A 21,140-nucleotide genomic window follows, 5' to 3' on the forward strand; every position below is an offset into this window, starting at 1 on the left:
CACTTGTTTTCAAGTCACATGGTGAAACCCATTTCTACTCTTTCTCTCCAAGCGCTTTACCATGCCTTGCAAACAGATCAAAGCTTCTGGATGTTTCCAACTTTACCCTGGATCACCCCTCATTAAACTGTTTTAAAGCTGTATTTCAATCAATTGTTTTTATATTTGGTGTTAGCCGCCCTGAGCCCGGTCTTGGCTGGGGAGGGCAGGGTATAAATAAAATTTTTTATTATTATTATTAGGCTCAAACTCATACATTATTATTTATTACATTTCTAGAGCATGTTTTCCTCAGAGGAGCTATCACTCCATCTTTCACACTAATTATCATCTCCATCCTGTTCTTTTTTAAGTCACCGGTTAGGAATATAACCATTTACTTAATTCTAACATACCTTCCAACAGTGATTCCCTGTCAGGAAAAATAATAATCCAGGGTATAAAGAAATATATCACAACAACAACCAGTGCTGTTTTTGTAGAAAAAGAGGTGCCAGGACTCACCATGAACGCCTCTCTTGTTCAGTCAGAATGGCAATGGCGCCCACCTGAGGTTCCGGCAAGTTCCGGCTGAAAAAAAGCTCCGACAGCAACAACAGCAGCACTGGTCCTATACCAATTTAAAAGAAAAAATGGTACTATTTTGATTATATGACAAGCTATATTAAAACACACACACAATTTTCATATATATTATTAATATTTCAGATTACTCACATCAGCTACTGTATGAAAAATGGCAGGCTGGGTGCTCCACTGTGACTTATTTGCATTTATTTATTCAATTTATTTATTCATTTATACATACATACATACATACATACATACATACATACTTTTCAAGTTTCTACGTTTTACTAATTTTAAACATTTTACAACCATTTTGACAATCCAAAACTTGAATTCCTTCTCCCTCTTTCTGCGGTTCCTTAAATTTGTTTTTAATATCTTCTGCATGTCCAAATTAATTTGCTCATTTATTCGTCTTCTTTAAATATATACTCTTATAAAATTGCAGGTTATTATAATAACTCTGCCAATATTCTTATCTGTTTATAATTTATCTGTAAATATTCAATAAACCATTTGCATTCTTTGATATATATATAAATGTTATCTTGATTTCTTATTATTCCGGAAAGTTTTGCCACTTCTGCATATTCCATAAGTTTTTGTATCCATTCTTCCTTTGCTGGGACTTCTGCTTCTTTCCATTTTGGGGCAAGTAGCTTTCTTGCCGCTGTGGTAGCATACATGAATAAGTCTCTATACAGTTTAGGTAGTTCTGTCCCTGTAATTCCCAAAAGAAAAGCTTCTGGGGTTTTTTTTTTAACAAAGGTTATTTTAAACATCCTTTTCATTTCATTATATATCATTTCCCAGTAAGCTTTAACCTTTCTACAAGACCGCCCCACGGTGACTTATTTGGGCAGCTAAACAGACACTTGAAGTTTTCACACAATGAAGATGGTCTTTTCCAGAAACTGACAAGGAATGGATAGGTCCCCTTGTTGAGTTCATTCCAGAGTCTGAGAACAACAACTAAGAACATCATTGCTCTTCCAACGATGAAACCATCTTGAAAGTAGTGCCCATGGGATAGAGCAGTATAAGCACCCATTTCACCAACTAAGACTGCATGTTTCTCTGTTTTGGAGGGACAGGGGGTGGGCAGGTGTGGAAGACTCCCTGGTCCTGAATGGGGCAACTGTGCCCCTGAAGGAACAGGTGCGCAGCCTGGGAAACAATTTGGACTCACAGCTGTCCATGGAGACGCAGGTCAATTCTGTGTCCAGGTCGGTTGTCTACCAGCTCCATCTGGTACGCAGGCTGAGACCCTACCTGCCTGTGGGCTGTCTCGCCAGAGTGGTGCATGCTCTGGTTATCTCTCGCTTGGACTACTGCAATGCACTCCATGTGGGGCTACCTTTGAAGGTGACCCAGAAACTGCAACTAATCCAGAATGTGGCAGCCAAACTGGTGACTGAGAGCAGCTGCCAAGACCATATAACACTGGTCCTGAAAGACCTACATTTACTCCCAGTACGTTGCTGAGCACAATTCAAAGTGTTGGTACTGACCTTTAAAGTCCTTAACAGCCTTGGCCCAGTATACCTGAAGGAGCATCTCCACCCCCATCATTCTACCCAGACACTGAGGTCCAGCTCTGAAGGCCTTCTGGCGGTTCCCTCCCTGCAAGAAGTGAGGTTACAGGGAACCAGGCAGAGGGCCTTCTCAGTAATGGCACCCACCCTGTGGAATGCCCTCCCATCAGATGTCAAGGAAATAAACAACTACCTGACTTTTAGAAGACATCTGAAGGCAGCCCTGCTTAGGGAAGGTTTTAATGTTTGATATTATTATTATTATTATTATTATTATTATTATTATTATTATTATTAATGTTGGGAGCCGCCCAGAGTGGCTGGGGAAACCCAGCCAGATGGGCGGGGTATAAATAATAAATGTTGTTGTTGTTGATACTACAGCTGGCTTTTGGTGCTATCCTGTCACTGCAGTTTGACTGTAAGCTGAACACAGGATTGCAACCAACTTTCTACCCCCAAATGTGCGGGTGTGGGTCTGGGTAGATGGATGGGTTTGGCCACATGTGTTTCCCCATTCTTTCCCTGCGAAGAGGTACAACGTAGTTGTGAGCCATGAAACAAAAAGCACCTAAAACAAAACAGAGCCGAGCAGTTCTATCCTATTTCCACTTGCTGTTTTTATTTAATCCGCTCCACTTCTTTTATTTAAACCAAGGACTTGTACACCGACCACTAATAATGAATCAAATGTTGTAGATATTATTGCAAATTTATGATGCTATTTTTGCGATATACAAATGACTTTAGAAGACTTGGTTTTTATTTATTTATAACGTTTATTATTCCCACGATCCTTGTTTATAAAATCCAATAAAAAGTTACTTTAAAAAAAGCACCTAAAATTGTCATCAACGCCAGCAGCAGATTGTGTCACCGTTCCGTTTTCTTCCAAAACAACTCTGATTCTGTGAACTCTCAAAAGGAATGTAGCACAAAGACCAGAGGACGATGACGAACAGCGGCGATTCCAATGAATTGAAAAAAATGTTGAAACCAGAGGCCTTTCTTCTTGAATTAACAGGACTGGAAATGCCCAAGAAAGATGTTAGATTATTTTTGTATGCCACAACGGCTGCTCGAATTTTAATAGCCAAGTATTGGAAAACACAAGAAATACCAACAGTGGAAGATTGGCAGATGAAGATGATGGACTTCTCTGAGCTAGCTGACCTGACTGGAAGAATCCGCAACCAGAAAGAAGAGGAATACCAAGAAGATTGGAAGAAATTTAAGGACCATTTGAATAAATATTGTAATATAAATAATTAGAAATTACTTGAAAGTACCAAATTGGCTTAGGATCAAATTAGGATTTAATTTAATAAATGGGATTTACAACAGTAAGAAAAGTGAATAAGTTAGAGGACAATTGGAAATATTTTTGCTTAATAATGATATTGGAAAGCTGTTACATCCAGATACGAGGAAACTCAGAAGGAAGGGACTAGGGGAAGTCAATAATATGTTTATAAGGTTGGATCTTTAAAGAACTAAGTTTGTTTTTATTGTTTATTTTTGTGTTGTTTTCTTCTTTGATGTACTTTGCTGTCTTTTGTTTCTGTTTTTGTTTGTCAGTTTGTTAGGTGATATTTGGTATAATTGTGGAAAACTTAATAAAAAAATTATAAAAAAAGAAGAGTGGCGATTCCAGACTAAACCCCTTGTGTGGAAGCAACCCGGTTTAAAACACGAACTTGCAACCACGAAGCAGACAGGGTAGTTGCAGAAATAAAACAGGGGAAGTACATTCAAGGGACCACCACCAAAACCAAGATAAAGGTTGCCCTTTCGGAGGTCTGGGGGAGAAGCAGACAGCGTGCTTGTACAGCACGGTCTTGGGATGGAAAATATCCTTGCCAGAAAGCTACGAGATCTGCTACAGGCAGAGGAGACAATACAGTGGTACCTCTGGTTAAGAACTTAATTCGTTCTTGAGGTCTGTTCTTAACCTGAAACTGTTCTTTACCTGAAGCACCACTTTATAATAATTATAATTATAATTATAATTATAATTATTATTATTATTATTATTATTATTATTATTATTGATTTATATCCCGCCCTCCTCAGCCAAGGCCGGGCTCAGAGCGGCTTACAAGCAATAATAAAAACAAGATGAATGATTACAACTTAAAAACAAAAATAAAACACAACATTAAAATAATGGAACATTAAAATATTAAAATGTAGCCTCATCGCAGGAGGAGAAGGAAAAGAAAAAAGAAAGAGAGGGAGGGAGGGAATCAAATTGGCTCCAAGCCAAAGGCCAGGCAGAACAACTCTGTCTTACAGGCCCTGCGGAAAGAAATCACTTTAGCTAATGGGGCCTCCCGCTGCCGCTGCGCCACTGCTGCATGATTTCTGTTCTCATCCTGAAGCAAAGTTCTTAACCCGAGGTACTATTTCTGGGTTAGCGGAGTCTGTAACCTGAAGCGTCTGTAACCTGAAGCGTCTGTAACCCGAGGTACCACTGTACTAAGCTAGGCAGATTTAAGAGATCACTTTTCGCCTCCAAAATGAGTAGCTCCCCTGCCACACGGCACTTTAGTATTGTGTTCACCAACGGCACTTTTCTTATTTCACTTTTTCAGACAGATGTGGTCTAGCTTAAAAAAAGGTAAAGGACCCCTGGACAGTTAAGTCAAAGGAGACTATGGGGTTGCGGCACTCAATTCGCTTTCAGGCCAAGGGAGCTGGCGTTTGTCCACAGACAGCTTTCCAGGTCATGTGGCCAGCATGACTAAACCGCTTCTGGTGCAATGGGACACCGGGAGGGAAACCAGGGCGCACGGAAACGCCGTTTACCTTCCCACTGCAGTGGTACCTATTTATCTACTTGCACTGGTGTGCTTTTGAACTGCTAGGTTGGCAGGAGCTGGGACAGAGCGACAGGAGCTCACTCTGTCGTGAGGATTCGAACCGCCAACCTTCCGATCGGCAAGCCCAAGAGGATCAGTGGCTTAGACCACAGCACCACCTGCGTCTAGCTTACATTGTACAGTGGTACCTCAGGTTAAGTACTTAATTCTTTCCGGAGGTCCGTTCTTAACCTGAAACTGTTCTTAACCTGAAGCACCACTTTAGCTAAAGGAGCCTCCTGCTGCCGCTGCACCGCCGGAGCCCGATTTCTGTTCTTATCCTGAAGCAAAGTTCTTAACCTGAAGCACTATTTCTAGGTGAGCGGAGTGTGTAACCTGAAGCGTATGTAACCCGAGGTACCACTGTATATAGACTATATGGGTTAGTCACTGTCTCAGCCTCACCTACTACACAGAAATGTTGTGAGTATAAGGTGATTTGGGAGAACCACATGCATAGCTACAAAATTCTTGGAGGTATGGACAAAAATAATGCAGTGAAGGCTTAGGATTTATTTTTAAACGGCCACGTATCAGGTGACATACTCTTTGACAGGGGTGGCTGGGTGAATGGAGAGGAAAGGGTGTTAAAAGCAACTGCAAAGCCATTGCTTGCAACACAAGGCATGTAATCATCTAGCTCTTCTCAGCTAATAAAGCCAGTAATATCGTGTGGTTACCTCGCAATAAGCCCATTATCACCATTTTATTCATTAACAATAATGGAAGCCTGCCATTCACGACCAAAATCGAGTTTCTCCCGCGTAGCAGGGAAGGGAATAAATTATGAAATGAAAATAAAAGCAGTAACAATGACCCCAGAGTACTTTCGTGCACTTTGCGCAAAACCTCGATTTTTGTTAAGCACAACGGGGAAATAGTATATTAAGATAGCTAATATTTGAGAAAGGCTACACTTCAGTTTCACAGAATTTTAAAAGGATAAAAGCCAGGATGATTTATACAGCCGGACAGGATAAATTACGCCTCCTCGCCTCCACGTTCCATAAAATGTCAGGTGCATTATTGTTTAGCATGAAAATGGCTTACCGTATTAGAGCTGGTGTAGTAAAGGGAGCATTTCGGGCTAGGAATTCTTCCAGAGTTTGCTCCAGGCACGTAAGCGGCAAACAGGATGAAACAAGCCACTCTTGAAATAATACCGGCCTATATTTAAAGGTTATTAGTAGGATTAGTAAAGGTAAAGGGACCCCTGACCATTAGGTCCAGTCATGGCCGACTCTGGGGTTGCGGCGCTCATCTCGCTTTATTGGCCGAGGGAGCCAGCATACAGCTTCCGGTCATGTGGCCAGCATGACTAAGCCGCTTCTGGCGAACCAGAGCAGCGCACGGAAATGCCGTTTACCTTCCCGCTGGAGCGGTACCTATTTTTCTACTTGCACTTTGACGTGCTTTCAAACTGCTAGGTTGGCAGGAGCTGGGACCAAACAATGGGAGCTCACCCCGTTGCGGGGATTCGAACCGCCGACCTTCTGATCGGCAAGCCCTAGGCTCTGTGCTTTAACCCACAGCGCCACCTGGTCCCTCCATTAATAGGATTACTAGGTGAAAAATACGTACGAAGTGCTTTGATCACTTTAAAGTACTCTATAAATATGTGTTATTCTAACATCACATTCACAGACTTCTCTGACCCTCCTTAGGAATATGAACATAGTGCCTTAAGATACTGTTTAAAACATGTATGTAACCAAGAAAACTTAAGTGTAACCATAGTGTAGCAAGAATCCATGATTACAATCACAGGCTGCTGGTGCCTATGTACTCTGTTGGCTATTACAAATTTGGCTTTGAACACATGGAATCCCCACACACTTTGAAATGTTTAAACCAGAAGAGAAACCCCACTGCCTGACCATTGATGGTTCTAGCAAGAAAAGACCAAAGTATTAGCAATGGCCAATGTTCCTCTGAGCAGCAGCAGCTAATGTGCAAGATAGTTGTCATTTGCAGACGGAATTTGAATCATAAACTCTATTTAAACATTTAAAAAATGCTTAAAATAACTGTTTCTAAAAAATAAAACCCGAAGCTTTTCTTTTAGGAATTTTAGGTGCTGAAATCACAGTGGAGCAGAAAAGACTATTTATAAGTGTGACAAAAGCTGCGTGGGTGTTATTGGCCAGAGATGTAAAGAAGACAAAGTCCCAACTGGAGAAGAATGGCTAATTAAACTGATTATGCCAAAATGGCAAAAATGACTTAAAGAATTTGAATTCTTCTTATTAAATTTTAATAAGGAATGGGGTTTTTTTTTTATAATTTACCTTGAAAACCATTGTGAACAGTTCAAATCGTTATTAGGATTGGAAAACACTTGCAGTTTAATGGTGAATTTCGGATATACAGTAATGGAGATGTAAAAGATTTGGATTAGTATAAAAGATGCAGGAGGAAATGACTAACATAAAGGGGAGGAGGGAAGTCCAGGAGATTCTATGGAAGCTTGTTTTCATGTTGGATGTGTGATTGTAAAATTCTAATTTGAAACACCAAATAAATAAATACTCTTTAAAACATGGGTAGGCAAACTAAGGCCCAGGTGCTGGATCCGGCCCAATCACCTTCTAAATCCGGCCCACGGACGGTCCGGGAATCGGCGTGTTTTTACATGAATGTGCCCTTTTATTTAAAATGCATCTCTGGGGGATTATTTGTGGGGCATAGGAATTTGTTCATTATTTTTCTTTTCAAAATATAGTCCGCACCCCCAAGGCCTGAGGGACAGTGGACCGGTCCCCTGCTGAAAACGTTTGCTGACCCCTGCTTTAAACTCTATGAGCTAAAAGTGTGCATTTTACTCCTACTATGCAAGCATGCCTAGAAAAAAACGTGTGTGTCAGGTGCTGATGGCTCAATTCCATCTTCAAGCAATCAAGTCTGACAGGGAGCAAAGTGGGATGCAGTATTAATTGCATGTAAAAAGGTCAGGACCGACAGATTTCTGTATTATGTACCCAAGTAATTCTGTATAAAACACCAGACGTCCCACAGTTCCTTTTCTAATTCCAGATCTTCATGCTGCCTTAGTTACAAATATGGACCCCCTCAAAAAACAAAAAAACAAAAAGCCAAGCTCTTGAGAACAGTTTCTGGGGTTTTAAAATGCCGCACAGTATGCAGAGACACAGCTGTTTGCATCCCAGCCACATGTTCAGAAAAGATTAGTTCCTTCAGGTTAATCATTGTACAGTGGTACCTCTAGTTAATGAACTTAATTTGTTCCGGAGGTCCGTTCTTAACCTGAAACTGTTCTTAACTAGAGATGTGCTTTCCGTTCTCATCTTGGGGCAAAGTTCTCAACTCCAGGTAACTCTTCCAGGTTAGGGGATTTTGTAACCTGAAGCGTTTGTAACTCAAGGTACCGCTGAATTCATTTTATAAATTACATTCCAAGGAGTTAATTTCCCTTTCTGCATTATATCCGAACGAGAATTTCAAATGCAGTTGTTGTTTTTTAAAGTTACCATGTAAACCCAAACCAGAATTAAACCCAAGTTTTCTATGTTTCAACTATCTAAAGCCAATTTAATTAGTTATTGATTTAAATGAAATTAAACAGTTTGTTTTTTCCTTATTTAATAAATAATATCAAAAAGTGAACTAGTTCATATTTACAGTATTTGAATAAAAAAACAGTCTTGTCTAACTTCTGCAATTTTTACAAGCTGTATGAAAAGAGATTCCATATCCAGTTTGAGTGGAGTCCAGAGTGCAGTTCCTCATAGAGTTGACTTCTTGCATGGGTATGTTCTGCTCTTCTGGTTACACAGATGACTTCACCGTCAACCAATCCCTTGTGTGCAGAAGCGCACCCAAATTTTAACAAGTTTGCAATCATCTCAGTGTCATACATTTTTTTTTGATTAATTAGTCACAGGAAGAGTAACAGAACATTAAATTTAATCTTGACACAGTTGAGTGAAACGTTTTAAAATCAAATATTGAACGAGCTAATTACACACTCTGTACATGTGACAACACACTTGATGTGGCATACATTTCACTTTTATTTATTCCTGGAAACTGCTGATTATTTGCAGGCTTTAAGTTTAACTGATGAATTATAAAATCTGAGCGGATTTGTTTTCCTACAAAAGGTATAGCAAAGACTTGATCAGCCTTCTATCTTATTGCTACCAAGTTTTACAGGTGCACGGTTTGCAAAATAAAACCCTTTTGAGGACTGAATGGACACATACATACACACATATAGATAAACATCACCACAAGAGGCCTGCAACCAAAGTTTCGTCTCGTGAATTCCCCATTCCCTCAATCATATGCAATTTTACTCAGAAATATTATCAACAGGGGCTTTACTACCGATGCGTGCTTGCAGCCCAAACTGTTTACTTTAAGACTGCATTCCCCGTCTAGGGAAAATTGTGCTCTTCCTGTCTACTGATGTATCTGGTCCTCAGCCGTACAAAAACTCTTAACAGCAGCCAACGTCAAGAGATTGCTGCCAGAACAAATGGCTTCTTAGCAGAGAGCCACAAACAAGCACCAGAGAAGTTCTGACATTCCACACATAACGTTGAAAGAACATGAAGGGCATTGTGCGGAATGCACCGATGCCTTCAGCCAGTGGATGGAGGAGTTTGACACATGGAGTGTTTGGCTGCAGTGCATGTAAATAGGAAGCTGGGAGAGGGTTATCTAAGGGGCTTTGACTGAGGAAGGTTGCACAAAATGCCAATTTCATTCACTGCGAGAAGAAACTCCCAACCCACTTCTAAATGCACACGTGTTTAAACAGATTTCCAAGTAGACATGAGCTGTGACCAAATCTCTCTCCTTCCAGGATGCTGAATGTCCTGTTTGTGGTGATGCTCTAATTCCAAAAGCACAATACAACGTAAGAAGAGTATCATATAAAGCTCCACAAAACAGAACAGAATATTGGGGGGGGCACACATTCACGATGTTGGAACAGCTGCTCAGTACTGCAGTTTCCACAGAGAAAAACTTCAGTCCCAAAAGCGTTTAGGGAAACCCAAATTTTGCTTCTAACGCCAAGCTGCCACCCAACCCCACATTTACAGTGTTTGAAAACAAGTTAAAACACCTGGCACAGGAAAAGTACAGACGCTCTACACTCACATAAACTGGTTTTCTAAAGAAAAAAAATAAATGCCATGATTATATGATAAATGCCAAGTGTTTTGTTTCAGAATGGAAGCCGCTATGAAGCTATTTGGTCTGAAACGGGTTGCACTAGTGTCGGAGGTGCAATCAAACACATTCTACTTAAGAGATGTATTGAGCGATTTGCAGACGACTTGTACAACCCCTCAAGACTGACCTGTAGAAAATATGTTCCGGAAGGTTTAACGGTGACCTAACATGTAACAGCAGCACTCAGCACTGAGCTGCTTTTTCCATACAAAACAGAGCATACTGCTTGCTCTCTCACATTGTTCGGAAAGCAATTTAAAGCAATTTAAAAAGTGGTCTGAATCAACTCAAAAATGTTACTTATCCTCCCCAAAGATGCAAGAATAAGGACCAGGTTAGAAAACCAAGTCATATTTCTGCGATGTTCCACTACAAGAGGGAAGGGCTGCATGTCTGAATGCTGCCACAGAGGGTGGAGAACTCCTTGAATGCAGAAATTTAGTATGAGCATGGGAAAAGGCTGAACCCTCTCCCCTCCATAAGCTGGTTTTATAGGGACTTAAGGTATTTAAAAGCCAAAACAGTCCCTTCCACCTATAGTAGCGCAGTCTCAGATTATATTCTGATTGTATAACATGGCCCTTAACAGGGTTCAAAGACTATAGCATAACACTCTTATGCCAGCTATGATCATTTTGACTGGTTATTCTGAGGTAGCCCTGTTTAGGCCAGTGACCTTATTCCGAAAGCATTTTGTAGACCGCAGTTTCATTCCACCCCCCCAAGTACTGCACATTAGCAGGCAAATTTAGCTCACTACGTTATGGAAGTTGAACAGCCAAACCCATTTATGAAAAAATAAGGATCCATCCATCAGCTAAAGAGATTCAGAAAATAAAACTTACTCAGAGCAATGAAAGCTTATTTCTAATTTTAGTCTGGAAGACTATTTCCAATATACCAATTTTCCTACCTGAAGATAATAGGACAGCTAGTCCAGAAAAAAAAGGTTACAAAAGCCAAGTGTCCTAAGGTTACAAGGTACTGCTTAAAAGTGAATTTATCTCTCCCCCCAAAAAACACTCTCTCACTATCCTGTAGTGTAGAGAGAAAGGCAAAAAGTAGATATAATTCCTTCAGTTCAATTCCTTAAGAGATACAAATATTGGATATATGCCATTTGGGCAACGCAGGGCAAAGAGATTTAAAAGGATGAGATGCAGCTATATGCAAAAATGACGACACCCGGGGTACTGTGAAAGCTGATAAGCTTGTAACAGTTATCAACTGTGTATGCAATTATTAATTTTGATTTTTCTGAAAACCTCAAACACTAGCATGTGTTGATCCCAAACACATTTAGCGAAAAGTCCATGAGCGAACGGCGCTGCGTAACTCAATACCTCTTCAGTACACACCATGAAGCAATTTGCACTGCGTTACAACCGGGAGAAAATTAAGAACAGACAACATATACAGGCTTGCAAGTAAATGCCAGTAAACAGCCAGAGATAAGGCCACAGTGAATCCTGCCCTTGGTCACTAAGAAGAGAGAGAGAGAGAGAGAGAGAGAGAGAGATGAGGAGAGGCAGTAACTGGCTAAGTATTAAGAACCAGTGGCTCGCGACAATGTTGTTGGGGGCAAGTTACACAGTATGAAAAGACAACACAGCACACTTCAAGACAGTGGCACCGATTTAACTGGATGGATTTAGAAGCTACAGCCTTGATGTGGGAAAAAAATCTACTCAAAATATAAGTAACAGTGCTGATTAAACTTGAGGACTATGTGGAAGTCACTAACATTGCTTACTTGTGTAGCCACACACTTCCCTTGTGGTTATCGAAGAATGCAGTATGAGGGAGGATGAGAAATGCACGCCAGGACTATATCCTAGGAAGTGTAACGGTACTTCTGTGCGTGCAACAAATCAAGAGAGAAATCGCTTCAACACAACCCGTCAAAGTGTGGGTGGGGTAGAGAGATAAGACACGACAACTTCCAAATTTAAGTACCACCAATATCCAACTAGTGCAACTCAAGATCAACCACTTCTCCGCTCCCACTTGTGGGGCTTGGAAATCCAAGCCGTGGGCAGAAAGGCTTGTGACTGGGTCTACTATGTATTGGGTCTTCTTCGCCACCTCAGCCCAACAAACCTTCATCCAATATACCTCAATCGCAAGGATTCCCAGGCATATGATGGCAGGGGGAAACCCTGTGGCCATATAAGCCTGGGGCTTTTCGTCCCCTTCTTCCTGAGCAACTTTTGGTCTTCTCAAAAGCTGCTCCTAAAGGTTAGGACAGGCTCTGATGTGGCATGTTTGATGCAGACGGCAAGGGATACCCGCTGTCTCCCTATGAGGGTGCAGAAATACTGCGCGTGCACACTTTCCAGAGTGGTAGCAACGTTAGCCTATCTCAGCAAAGACAAGGATCCCTGTGGGACTCCATCTCCTGTTGCTTTCAACACATGAACAGGCATTTAAGATCCTGGCCCGCATCACAAAGTCCCTATGGAGCGTTCCACAAGAAGCTTTGGAAAAGGAAGCAGTAGTGTCAATTGGCCCTCCATTAACGTGCAATCGGGGAAAGATATGAACCTTGCAGTAGATTATTGGCAACGGAGAAAAGGAAGGAAGAAGTGTAGTCCATATCAGTGCTTTTGCAATTAGCCATTTCTAAGTACTATCATTTAACTGTACAATGACGTCACACTCAAAGAAAGTAATATCATACAAAAGAAGAAGCTCATTAGGTTGGCCTAACGTCTGAGGATATAGCCATGCTGGTTTGTGATGGCTCCCAACTCACAGGGAAGTGATGCGCCGACCAATCCTGTTTGTGGCTAATGCTTCAAGGGGGGGGGGGGAATGTTGCCATATGCCAACGAGACAGAAAAAGAGGCTGCCAAATGAAGTTATTGGGAACAGTTCACTTAAAAAAAAAAGAATCACGCACACATTTAACTTACACTTAATAGCAAATTATGTACAAGATTAGCAAAAAATAAAAAAGCCAACCTGAATGCATGTATTGACCGTGAAAGGAAGAACCCTCCGAAAGACCAACAGATGCCAGTAGCATGAGCAGTTAAGAAAAACTGCACGAGGCCACATTTGTAATGTAAAAAACCTCATGAATCAACACTATAAATACATAACAAAGGAACACATAGAAAGAGCTGTCCACAATGGCGGAAAGAGGAGCTCTAAAGTTAACATACATTGCATGTATTGCAGGCAAGGCAGAGGCATTTTTTTAAAGCTTTTGCACAAACTTCATATCATCTTAAAAAAAATATGCTGGCCTTTACAAGGTTCTACTTGGTGAAAATAAAAAAAAAATCAGTTCATAAAAAGTCACAAGACTTCAGTTTAAAAAAATGCAAGTTCCAGCCACAGACCAAAAATATATATATATTTTTAAAAACTGGAAGAGTATGGTGATTATACAAGAATGGTCAGGCTTGGAACCTGAGTATACTTCAGAGCAAACGCTCAGAGGAAAAAAAATAATATATAAACTATTTGGTAACAAAAGCATACTATATGTTGTGATACAAAAAGGTATGGTGAAAATGTACCTTTTATACTAAAGCGTTTCCTTGGTCCATAAAAACTATGTTATGTCCATGTTTTCGAGTTCAACTTGTATCCCAGCCACTTTTATTTTATTTTTTTTAGTTTCGAGCCCATTTTTAAAAGAGACAACTAAAAATAGATTTTGAGTATGAATAGAAATGGGCCTTTCCTCCCCGCGATTTTTTAGTTGTGGCTTCTACTGAGATCAGCACTTGTAGGTGAAAGAAGTTCAAAGAGCAGTGAAGAGGTTTTTCCACCCCACCGGGAAACCACAAAAGTTGTTCAGTTTCATTGTTCGAAGCACTTAAGTTTTTTTTTTTTTTTAGAAGTTCCACATAAAAGAGCAGTGGTTAGGAAACTACTGTTGCCGTGGATGATGTGACGTTGGTTGGATTTGTGCTGACGTTTGTGTAGCTTCCCTCGCTGTTTGTGTTTGTTTCGTTGGATGCCAGGAGACTGGAGTTGGCTCTGAGGATTGCTCCAGCGGCACTACAGTGGGGTCGGGGTCCTGGCTCTGGCGTGTAGGTAAATGTAAGGCTGGTAGAGTAGATTATGCCATCATTGCGCACCAATGTGACTGGGACTTGGACCGGCTGGCGGACCCACCTCCAGCCTTCCCGGAATGCGGAAATGTCAGGAACGACACACAGCATGCTCTCTGCACACCTGGGGAAGAGGGAAGAGACGTTAGCTGTCGGAATATGCAGAACTGGCAAATTCAGCTATGGAAATTAGAGATCGAGGAGAGGCAGCCTTTAAGGAGGATTGGAAACCTTTCGTAGAATACAGTGGTACCTCAGGTTACATATGCTTCAGGTTACAGACTCTGCTAACCCAGAAATAGTACCTCGGGTTAAGAACTTTGCTTCAGGATGAGAACAGAAATCGTGCTCCAGTGGCACGGCGGCAGCAGCAGGCCCCGTTAGCTAAAGTGGTGCTTCAGGTAAAGAACAGTTTCAGGTTAAGAACGGACCTTCGGAACAAATTAAGTACTTAACCCAGGGTACCACTGTATTTAAAGAGTGATTGTATCCTTGTGGAAATTGCAAGTGGGATTTGAATGAAAAACAGCAGGAACTACGCACCTGAAAATAAGCAGAAAGGATAGGGCATAGAAAAATCAAAATATGCAGCAGCATCAGAAATTATGGGGAAACCATTGAGGGCAAGTCAAATGGTAACTAAATATTAATAGGGAAGTGCGTATTTTGTATTAAATTTGTAATAATTATTGTTATTTTATTATTTATACCCTGCACATTTGGCTGGGTTTCCTCAGCCACTTTTAAAATTTATAAATAAATATTAAGAGAGAGAGAGTGAGAGAGAGAGCATTAGCTGACCAACACTTTTATTGCCAAGAAAGAATGTGCAAAGTTGTGGATACTCCATACGAAGTAAAAAAAAATAATAATTCTGAACCCAGGCAATCTAAATTCTCCAACAGGAAAAATTTGATTCTGCAATCACCATACATACATACATTATACATAGCTAACAGATCTTTTTTTATTTCATTCTCTGTAAGAGAAATTGCAGGAAAAATAGTTTTCCCCTTAATTTGTTCTGGCTTTGCTTGTACTGTGGAGCAAGGGACCGGAGTCAAACACCCCCCCCCAAAAAAACCCCCCTTAAAATAAAAATTCCAGCAGTTGTTTCCAACACAGTTGCCAGTTGCTTCTCCAAACAAAAGTTATTCACCACTAGCCCTATGAGTCCAGAAAGTATCAGTTTGTTTAACTAATTAATTAATTAATTCAGTTTGGGGAAGGTGTATTTGCTGGGAAAACTTTGGTGGGTTGGCATGGCTGTACAGATTACCAGTATGCATGGAAAAGGATGATCACTGAGGACCAATGGATTGTACTGTAAATTATCGGGAACACCACCATTCTTGCTATGAATATGAAGCTAACTTGTCTTTTTTAAGGGCCTTGAAAGGACTTTGTCAGAAAAGGCGGTATAAAAGTATTTCAAACAGATAAATGATGCTTTGGGCAAAATTTTAAGTGGCATGATGAAAGATAAAAGCATTTTTGGTTCCCTGTTTGCTATTGTAATGGGAAATGGAAAAGAATGTTGCAAAGATGGTCTCCTAAATTGTAATTTACTTCAAAAGCAGGCACCTATATTGAAGTTTTGGTAATATGCAAGTTAATTTAAAATTGATATATTATTAAAGGCTAAGTGGTTAATTAATTCTCACAGATGACAGACTTATCTTTAGAGTCCACAAAGAAACACACATTCTGAACTTGATGTGTGAAAAGAAATATAGTAAGTGTGATACCGCACCTGTACATTGTTTCCGCTTCCACATCTCCAAACCAGACGCGTAAATTTGGAGTGAAGTTCTGTCCAGTAAGTTCCAACATTGCTACATCCCCTCCTCCATTCAACTAGGGGGTGGGGTGGGGAAATGAGATATAAACTTATCAGACACTTGTGAGAAGTGCACAAATCACTCGAGAAATGCACAAAATGCAGCTATGTGCAATAAAAGGCAACGTTTTTGAGACCAAGGAGGAAGTTAGCTGAAGTACCAATTAGACTCGTTAGAGTAATGCAATAAAGAAGAAGCAAAATGGTTACGGGCGATATCCAGTGGTGGCAGCCAAATTGTGCTAACCACCTTTCTTTTCTCCTAGCGCTGCTTTTAGTGTAGCACCACAGCCCAAGCCAAGGGGTGTCTTGAACTTGCAAAAGACGTTGTGCAGCCCCTAGCACAACTACTGTTGTTATACTTTGCAAGCTACTCCCATTCTACTGCTCGCAGGTCAACTCTTGAACTTAGCAAGCTAAAGTCAGGTGGCACCTATGTGAACTAAATCCCAAGATGAGTGCAGGGACATCAACTCACCTGGAGACTTTCTACAACAGGCACAGGTGTTACTGGAGCGTGGACAGGTCCCATTCCCTCATAAAAGGTGTACTCTGCTTTATCTGTGCTAATGATTGTCCATGAAGCTCCATCATTAATCATCTCTTTATTTGGTTCTTTTGGACATGGAGTGGCCTTAAAAAAAAACAGAGAAGTAATCAGGTGTCCAAGAATGCTTCATGTTAAAACAAAAACAAAAACGGAGCATGAATCAACTGTAACACATCAAGCCATCTTTGTCTGAGGAGAGGGGCTCCCCCCCTTTGCAAAAGCATAATCCACAAACTAGTTGTGTTCATTTGCAAAATTTGCAAGCTAGGATCCCCAGGGAAGCCCCCTCTACTGTAGTTCCCAATTGTTTAAATTAGGCTGCTTAGCACTGAACTGTACTGAAGCCTAAGTTCAGTATAATGAATGCCATGTTTACAACAATAATAATAATTTATTCTTTATACCCTGCCCATCTGGCTGGGTTTCCCCAGCCATTCTGGGCGGCTCCCAACAGAATATTAAAAAACTCCAATAAAACATCAAACAAAAAATTTCCCTAAACAGAGTTGCCTTCAGATGTCTTCTGAAAGTCCTGAAGATAATTGTTTATTTCCTTGATGGGAGGGCATTCCACAGGGCGGGTGCCACTACCAAGAAGGCCCCCTGCCTGGTTCCCTGTAACCTCACTTCTCGCAAGGAGGGAACTGCCAGAAGGCTCTCGGAGCTGGACCTTATTAGGCCAGATACACAGATGCTGCAGATAGCAAGTCTCTGGCCATCTAGATATTATTGGACTCCGTCCACTGGTATGGCCCAGTGGTCAGGGGTGATGGCTGTTGTCGTCCAGCAACATTTGGAGAGCCACAGTTATCCCACTGCAGAAATCCATATTCTCTTTGGTCCTTGCTTCTTTCTGAAAAGTTTTCCCCAGCCCTTTGCCTCTCCCCGCCCCCTTCAAGTGCCCAGCGCGAAGCCTCTTCAGGGCAGTATTTTTCGCTCTATCAGACACACTTTTTCCCTCCAAAAAAGTAAGGGGAAATGTGTATGCGTCTTATGGAGTGAATGCAGGCTGCGCAGCTATCCCAGAAGCCAGAACAGCAAGAGGGATCGCTTGCTGTTCTGGCTTCTGGGATTCAGAATATTTTCCTCCTCCAAAAACTAGGTGCGTCTTATGGTCTGGTGCGTCTTATAGAGCGAAAAATACGGTAGTTGCATCCATTTCAAGGCAGCTCTCCACCACACTCTGAGCTCGTAACATCTGCCATGCTATGCATCGATCTGCAACTCCACAGCTAGTTCTAAAATACTTTGCAGGATGAGGCAAGCTTCTGAAACCTCAGCTAAACCTCAAAGGAAAGGTCTGATCTGCAACAAAGGTGTGCAGTGCTACGTACAATCTTTCCCGCTAGCAGCGAATCTGATCCAGGAATTGCTGAGCCCTGCCACCCCGCTACTTTCAACAGCTCCAGACCAGGAGCTGGAACTTTGTGTACTCTGTTCCCTTTGGATTGGCACTGGTGCAGTGTGAGGTTATGCTGACGTGTAATATTACCCGTTTGTCAAGTAACTCACTTGAAATTGGATGATTCGCTCCTGGGAAAGGCACAAGTACATTCGTTCGGTATCTTTAAGGTAGAACGCACACTTATGGAGCTGTGACACTGGATCGTCTGCATCTAGCAATGCCGTCTGTTTGTCCACTTTGCGAATTATCTGTAGGTAAAAAAGTGCACATAAGACTCACTTGGAATCAAAATGTAACATGTTTCTGGGCACTGAAAAGTGGCAGCAGTGAACTCGTATGTGAATATATTTGGTATCAAAAGAGTGCTTGAGGGATTCTAACCGTGGGAGGGATTCATCAAGTATCAGGAGCCAGTTAAACACATCATCCGTGTTCATATGAAGCTTCTATAGTTCATCAAACCTAGCAAACTACAGGAGGCACTTTAATTTAAGCACTAAGCATACTGTAGTAAATTGACAATAAGGATTTGGACTTTGAAACAGTGCCTTATACTGTTCTACATTGGTATACCTTGCACAGAACCAAATGTACCATATTTTTCGCTCTATAGGACGCACCCGACCATAGGACGCAGCTTGTTTTAGAGGGGGAGAACAAGAAAAAAAATTCTCCCCCTCTCTGCTCAGCGCCCCTTCAGCGAAGCAGCAGGAGAAACGGAGCCCCTTCCATTTCTCCTCCCGCTTCGCTGAAGGGGCACTGCGCAGCTCTCCCTCTCTGGCTTCAGCGAAAGCAACGCGAAGCCTCCGGAGGCTTCGCGTTGCTATCGCTGAAGCCAAGGAGCCTGCATTCACTCCATAGGACGCACACACATTTCCCCTTAATTTTTGGAGGGGAAAAAGTGCGTCCTATAGAGCAAAAAATACAGTATATCAAAACATAGAATAGTTTACAACCATTAACAGCTATGTATAACCAGCCTGGTAGCTTTTTAAAGACTGATTATCAGTTAAAAACTGTATTCTCAGGTCTCTATTCTTTAACAAGTATATATCTATATATTTTAAAGTTATCAAAGGAGTAAAGATCCAGTGTGGCATAGTGGTTAGTGTGTTGGCCCAGGATCCGAGACCAGGATTCATATACCTACACAACCATGAAGCTCCCTGGGTGACCAGCCACCGTCTTAGCCTAAACTACCTCTTGGGGCTTTGTTGAGAGGATAAAATGGAGAGAGGGAGAACCGTGTACCTCTCTTTGGAAGTAAGGTGGGATATAAATATAATACTAGATCTAAAATTTAAAAACAAATATACCAGTCTTGGGAGTGCCATGCCAGTGACGGAACAAACAAGTTTAACCGTCTGCCCATAATGAATGTAGCCATCTCGAACTGTGAATTCTTCACCTTCCGATTCATCATCATCCACTGCAGAGGAAAAGAAAAGATTTTAGTATGCAAGGAGATCAATAGATTCCAAAAGCAGTCATACAGCACAGACAAGTATGGGTTTTCAATCGCAAGCTTTACTTACAGAGGTGAATGTAAAATGCTCCCCACTGTTGCGAGCTGGCATGGAAGTTTCCTCCCTCCACGTGCAAGTATCTCGTGCTAACTGTTTGCGACCGAAGTCTATTGAATAGTGCCACTTTTGTCCCCGATGCAATGCACACTGCAAAAACAAACCAACAAGCCAGATATTTAAATATGTCAGTCTTTAGACTGTTAAGCAATAAAGATTTGCATGAAAAGACCATGCATGCAAAATTAATCTAGGCAGCAACTCTAATAATCTATTGCTACATATTCCTTCCAAAAGTACTTTAATGTTTTCGGTTGCAAAGCTAAAATCCAGAGAATGTGTATATATAAGAAAGCACAATCCTGAATCACAACCTACTTCAGAAATTTGGAATCTATGCTTTATTTTAAATATATATAAAATTAAAATTCCTTAAATGTGGCCATAGTAACAGATTCACAAGCCAATTGCAACCGACTGTTTTTCTCCAAAGCAGCAAAAACAAAGTATTTCCTTCTAATTCCAGTGTTTGAAATTAATATGCAGGTATCCCTTTCAACCATTCTCTGTAGGCCTTATTCCAAATCTTGGCACTGTTTCCCCTCCTCCTTCTCCTCCTCCTCCAAATACTAAAATTGTAAAATCAAGCGACTTCTTTTTGTGCAGCTTTGCCTAGCCATTTTCTCAGAGTGTCTGGAAACCAATCAAAATAGAGGTTAACATGGCCAATATTCTGCACCACACCACCATTCTAACACATATGAGCACTAGCTTAGAAGTTACTACATTTAGCGGGAAGCAGAAGGGAAGTGACTGACACTTCTGCACTTCCCACTTGGGCTGCAATTTATGATATAGGATAAAGATCTGATCATTTGCAAACGTTACGAGTTCCAGCTTTGCATTTTATAGGAGTAGCAGGGAAGGCAGGGAATATTAGCTATGAGACAGCAACGCCCTATCCATCTCCCTGGCTGAAATGAAGTGTCACACTTGGCACACCTCTTAAGAGGGTTTCCTACAGGGACTATTTCACCCGGTAATTCTGTAATGCTACAGGTAAAATTGCCTGCTGCCTTACAGGACATCTTCAGGAGAAGAAAAGGCTTAGGAGTAAACGCTACACAAATCCAGAATGGAGTCCCTAAGATAGTTGGGTGGCGTTTTGTATGCCTCCTTCTGGCAACTCCTGCGGACAAGCTGGTGCCAAAGGGGGGGTATTGTCATCTGGGCAGCCCAGGATCTCCATACACACTGCCCAGGCTTGTGCCCCAGAGGTCACTTTGGTGCTGCTAATGCAGGAAAAGCAACACAGGAGGCAGCAATTGCAATTACCGTATTTTTCGCTCTATAGGGTGCACCTGACCATAGGGCGCACCTAGTTTCCAGAGGGGGAAATCAAGGGGGAAAATGTAATCCCCCCCCCCGGCTCTGGGAGCAGAGGACAGGCTGCACGCAGCCTGTGCACTTCTCCCAGACCTTCTCCCTGCTATTGCTGGAGGTGAGGGAATTCCCCCATCTCCCACAAAAGCCCACAGGAGGGAGAAGGGACTGACTCGGCCAGTCAGTCCCTTCTCCCTCCTTGGG

General features: G+C 41.5%; 1 protein-coding gene across 5 annotated transcripts in view; it reads right to left on the reverse strand.

The window, feature by feature from the left end:
- Window positions 1-13,121: 13,121 nt before the first annotated feature.
- The window catches only part of RBPJ (recombination signal binding protein for immunoglobulin kappa J region), a 35,587-nt gene continuing 27,568 nt past the window's right edge, over window positions 13,122-21,140 (reverse strand). For all 5 annotated transcript variants that reach the window (XM_053402356.1, XM_053402357.1, XM_053402360.1 and 2 more), the window contains 6 exons: window positions 19,566-19,703; window positions 19,347-19,459; window positions 18,138-18,278; window positions 16,554-16,709; window positions 15,989-16,092; window positions 13,122-14,359 (listed from right to left, as the gene is read on the reverse strand). In XM_053402356.1, the coding sequence (XP_053258331.1) occupies window positions 14,044-14,359; window positions 15,989-16,092; window positions 16,554-16,709; window positions 18,138-18,278; window positions 19,347-19,459; window positions 19,566-19,703 (968 nt within the window). In that variant the 3' untranslated portion in view covers window positions 13,122-14,043. The remainder of the gene's footprint in view (window positions 14,360-15,988; window positions 16,093-16,553; window positions 16,710-18,137; window positions 18,279-19,346; window positions 19,460-19,565; window positions 19,704-21,140) is intronic.

Source organism: Podarcis raffonei, chromosome 9 (assembly GCF_027172205.1).
Source record: "Podarcis raffonei isolate rPodRaf1 chromosome 9, rPodRaf1.pri, whole genome shotgun sequence".
Lineage (NCBI taxonomy): Eukaryota > Metazoa > Chordata > Lepidosauria > Squamata > Lacertidae > Podarcis > Podarcis raffonei.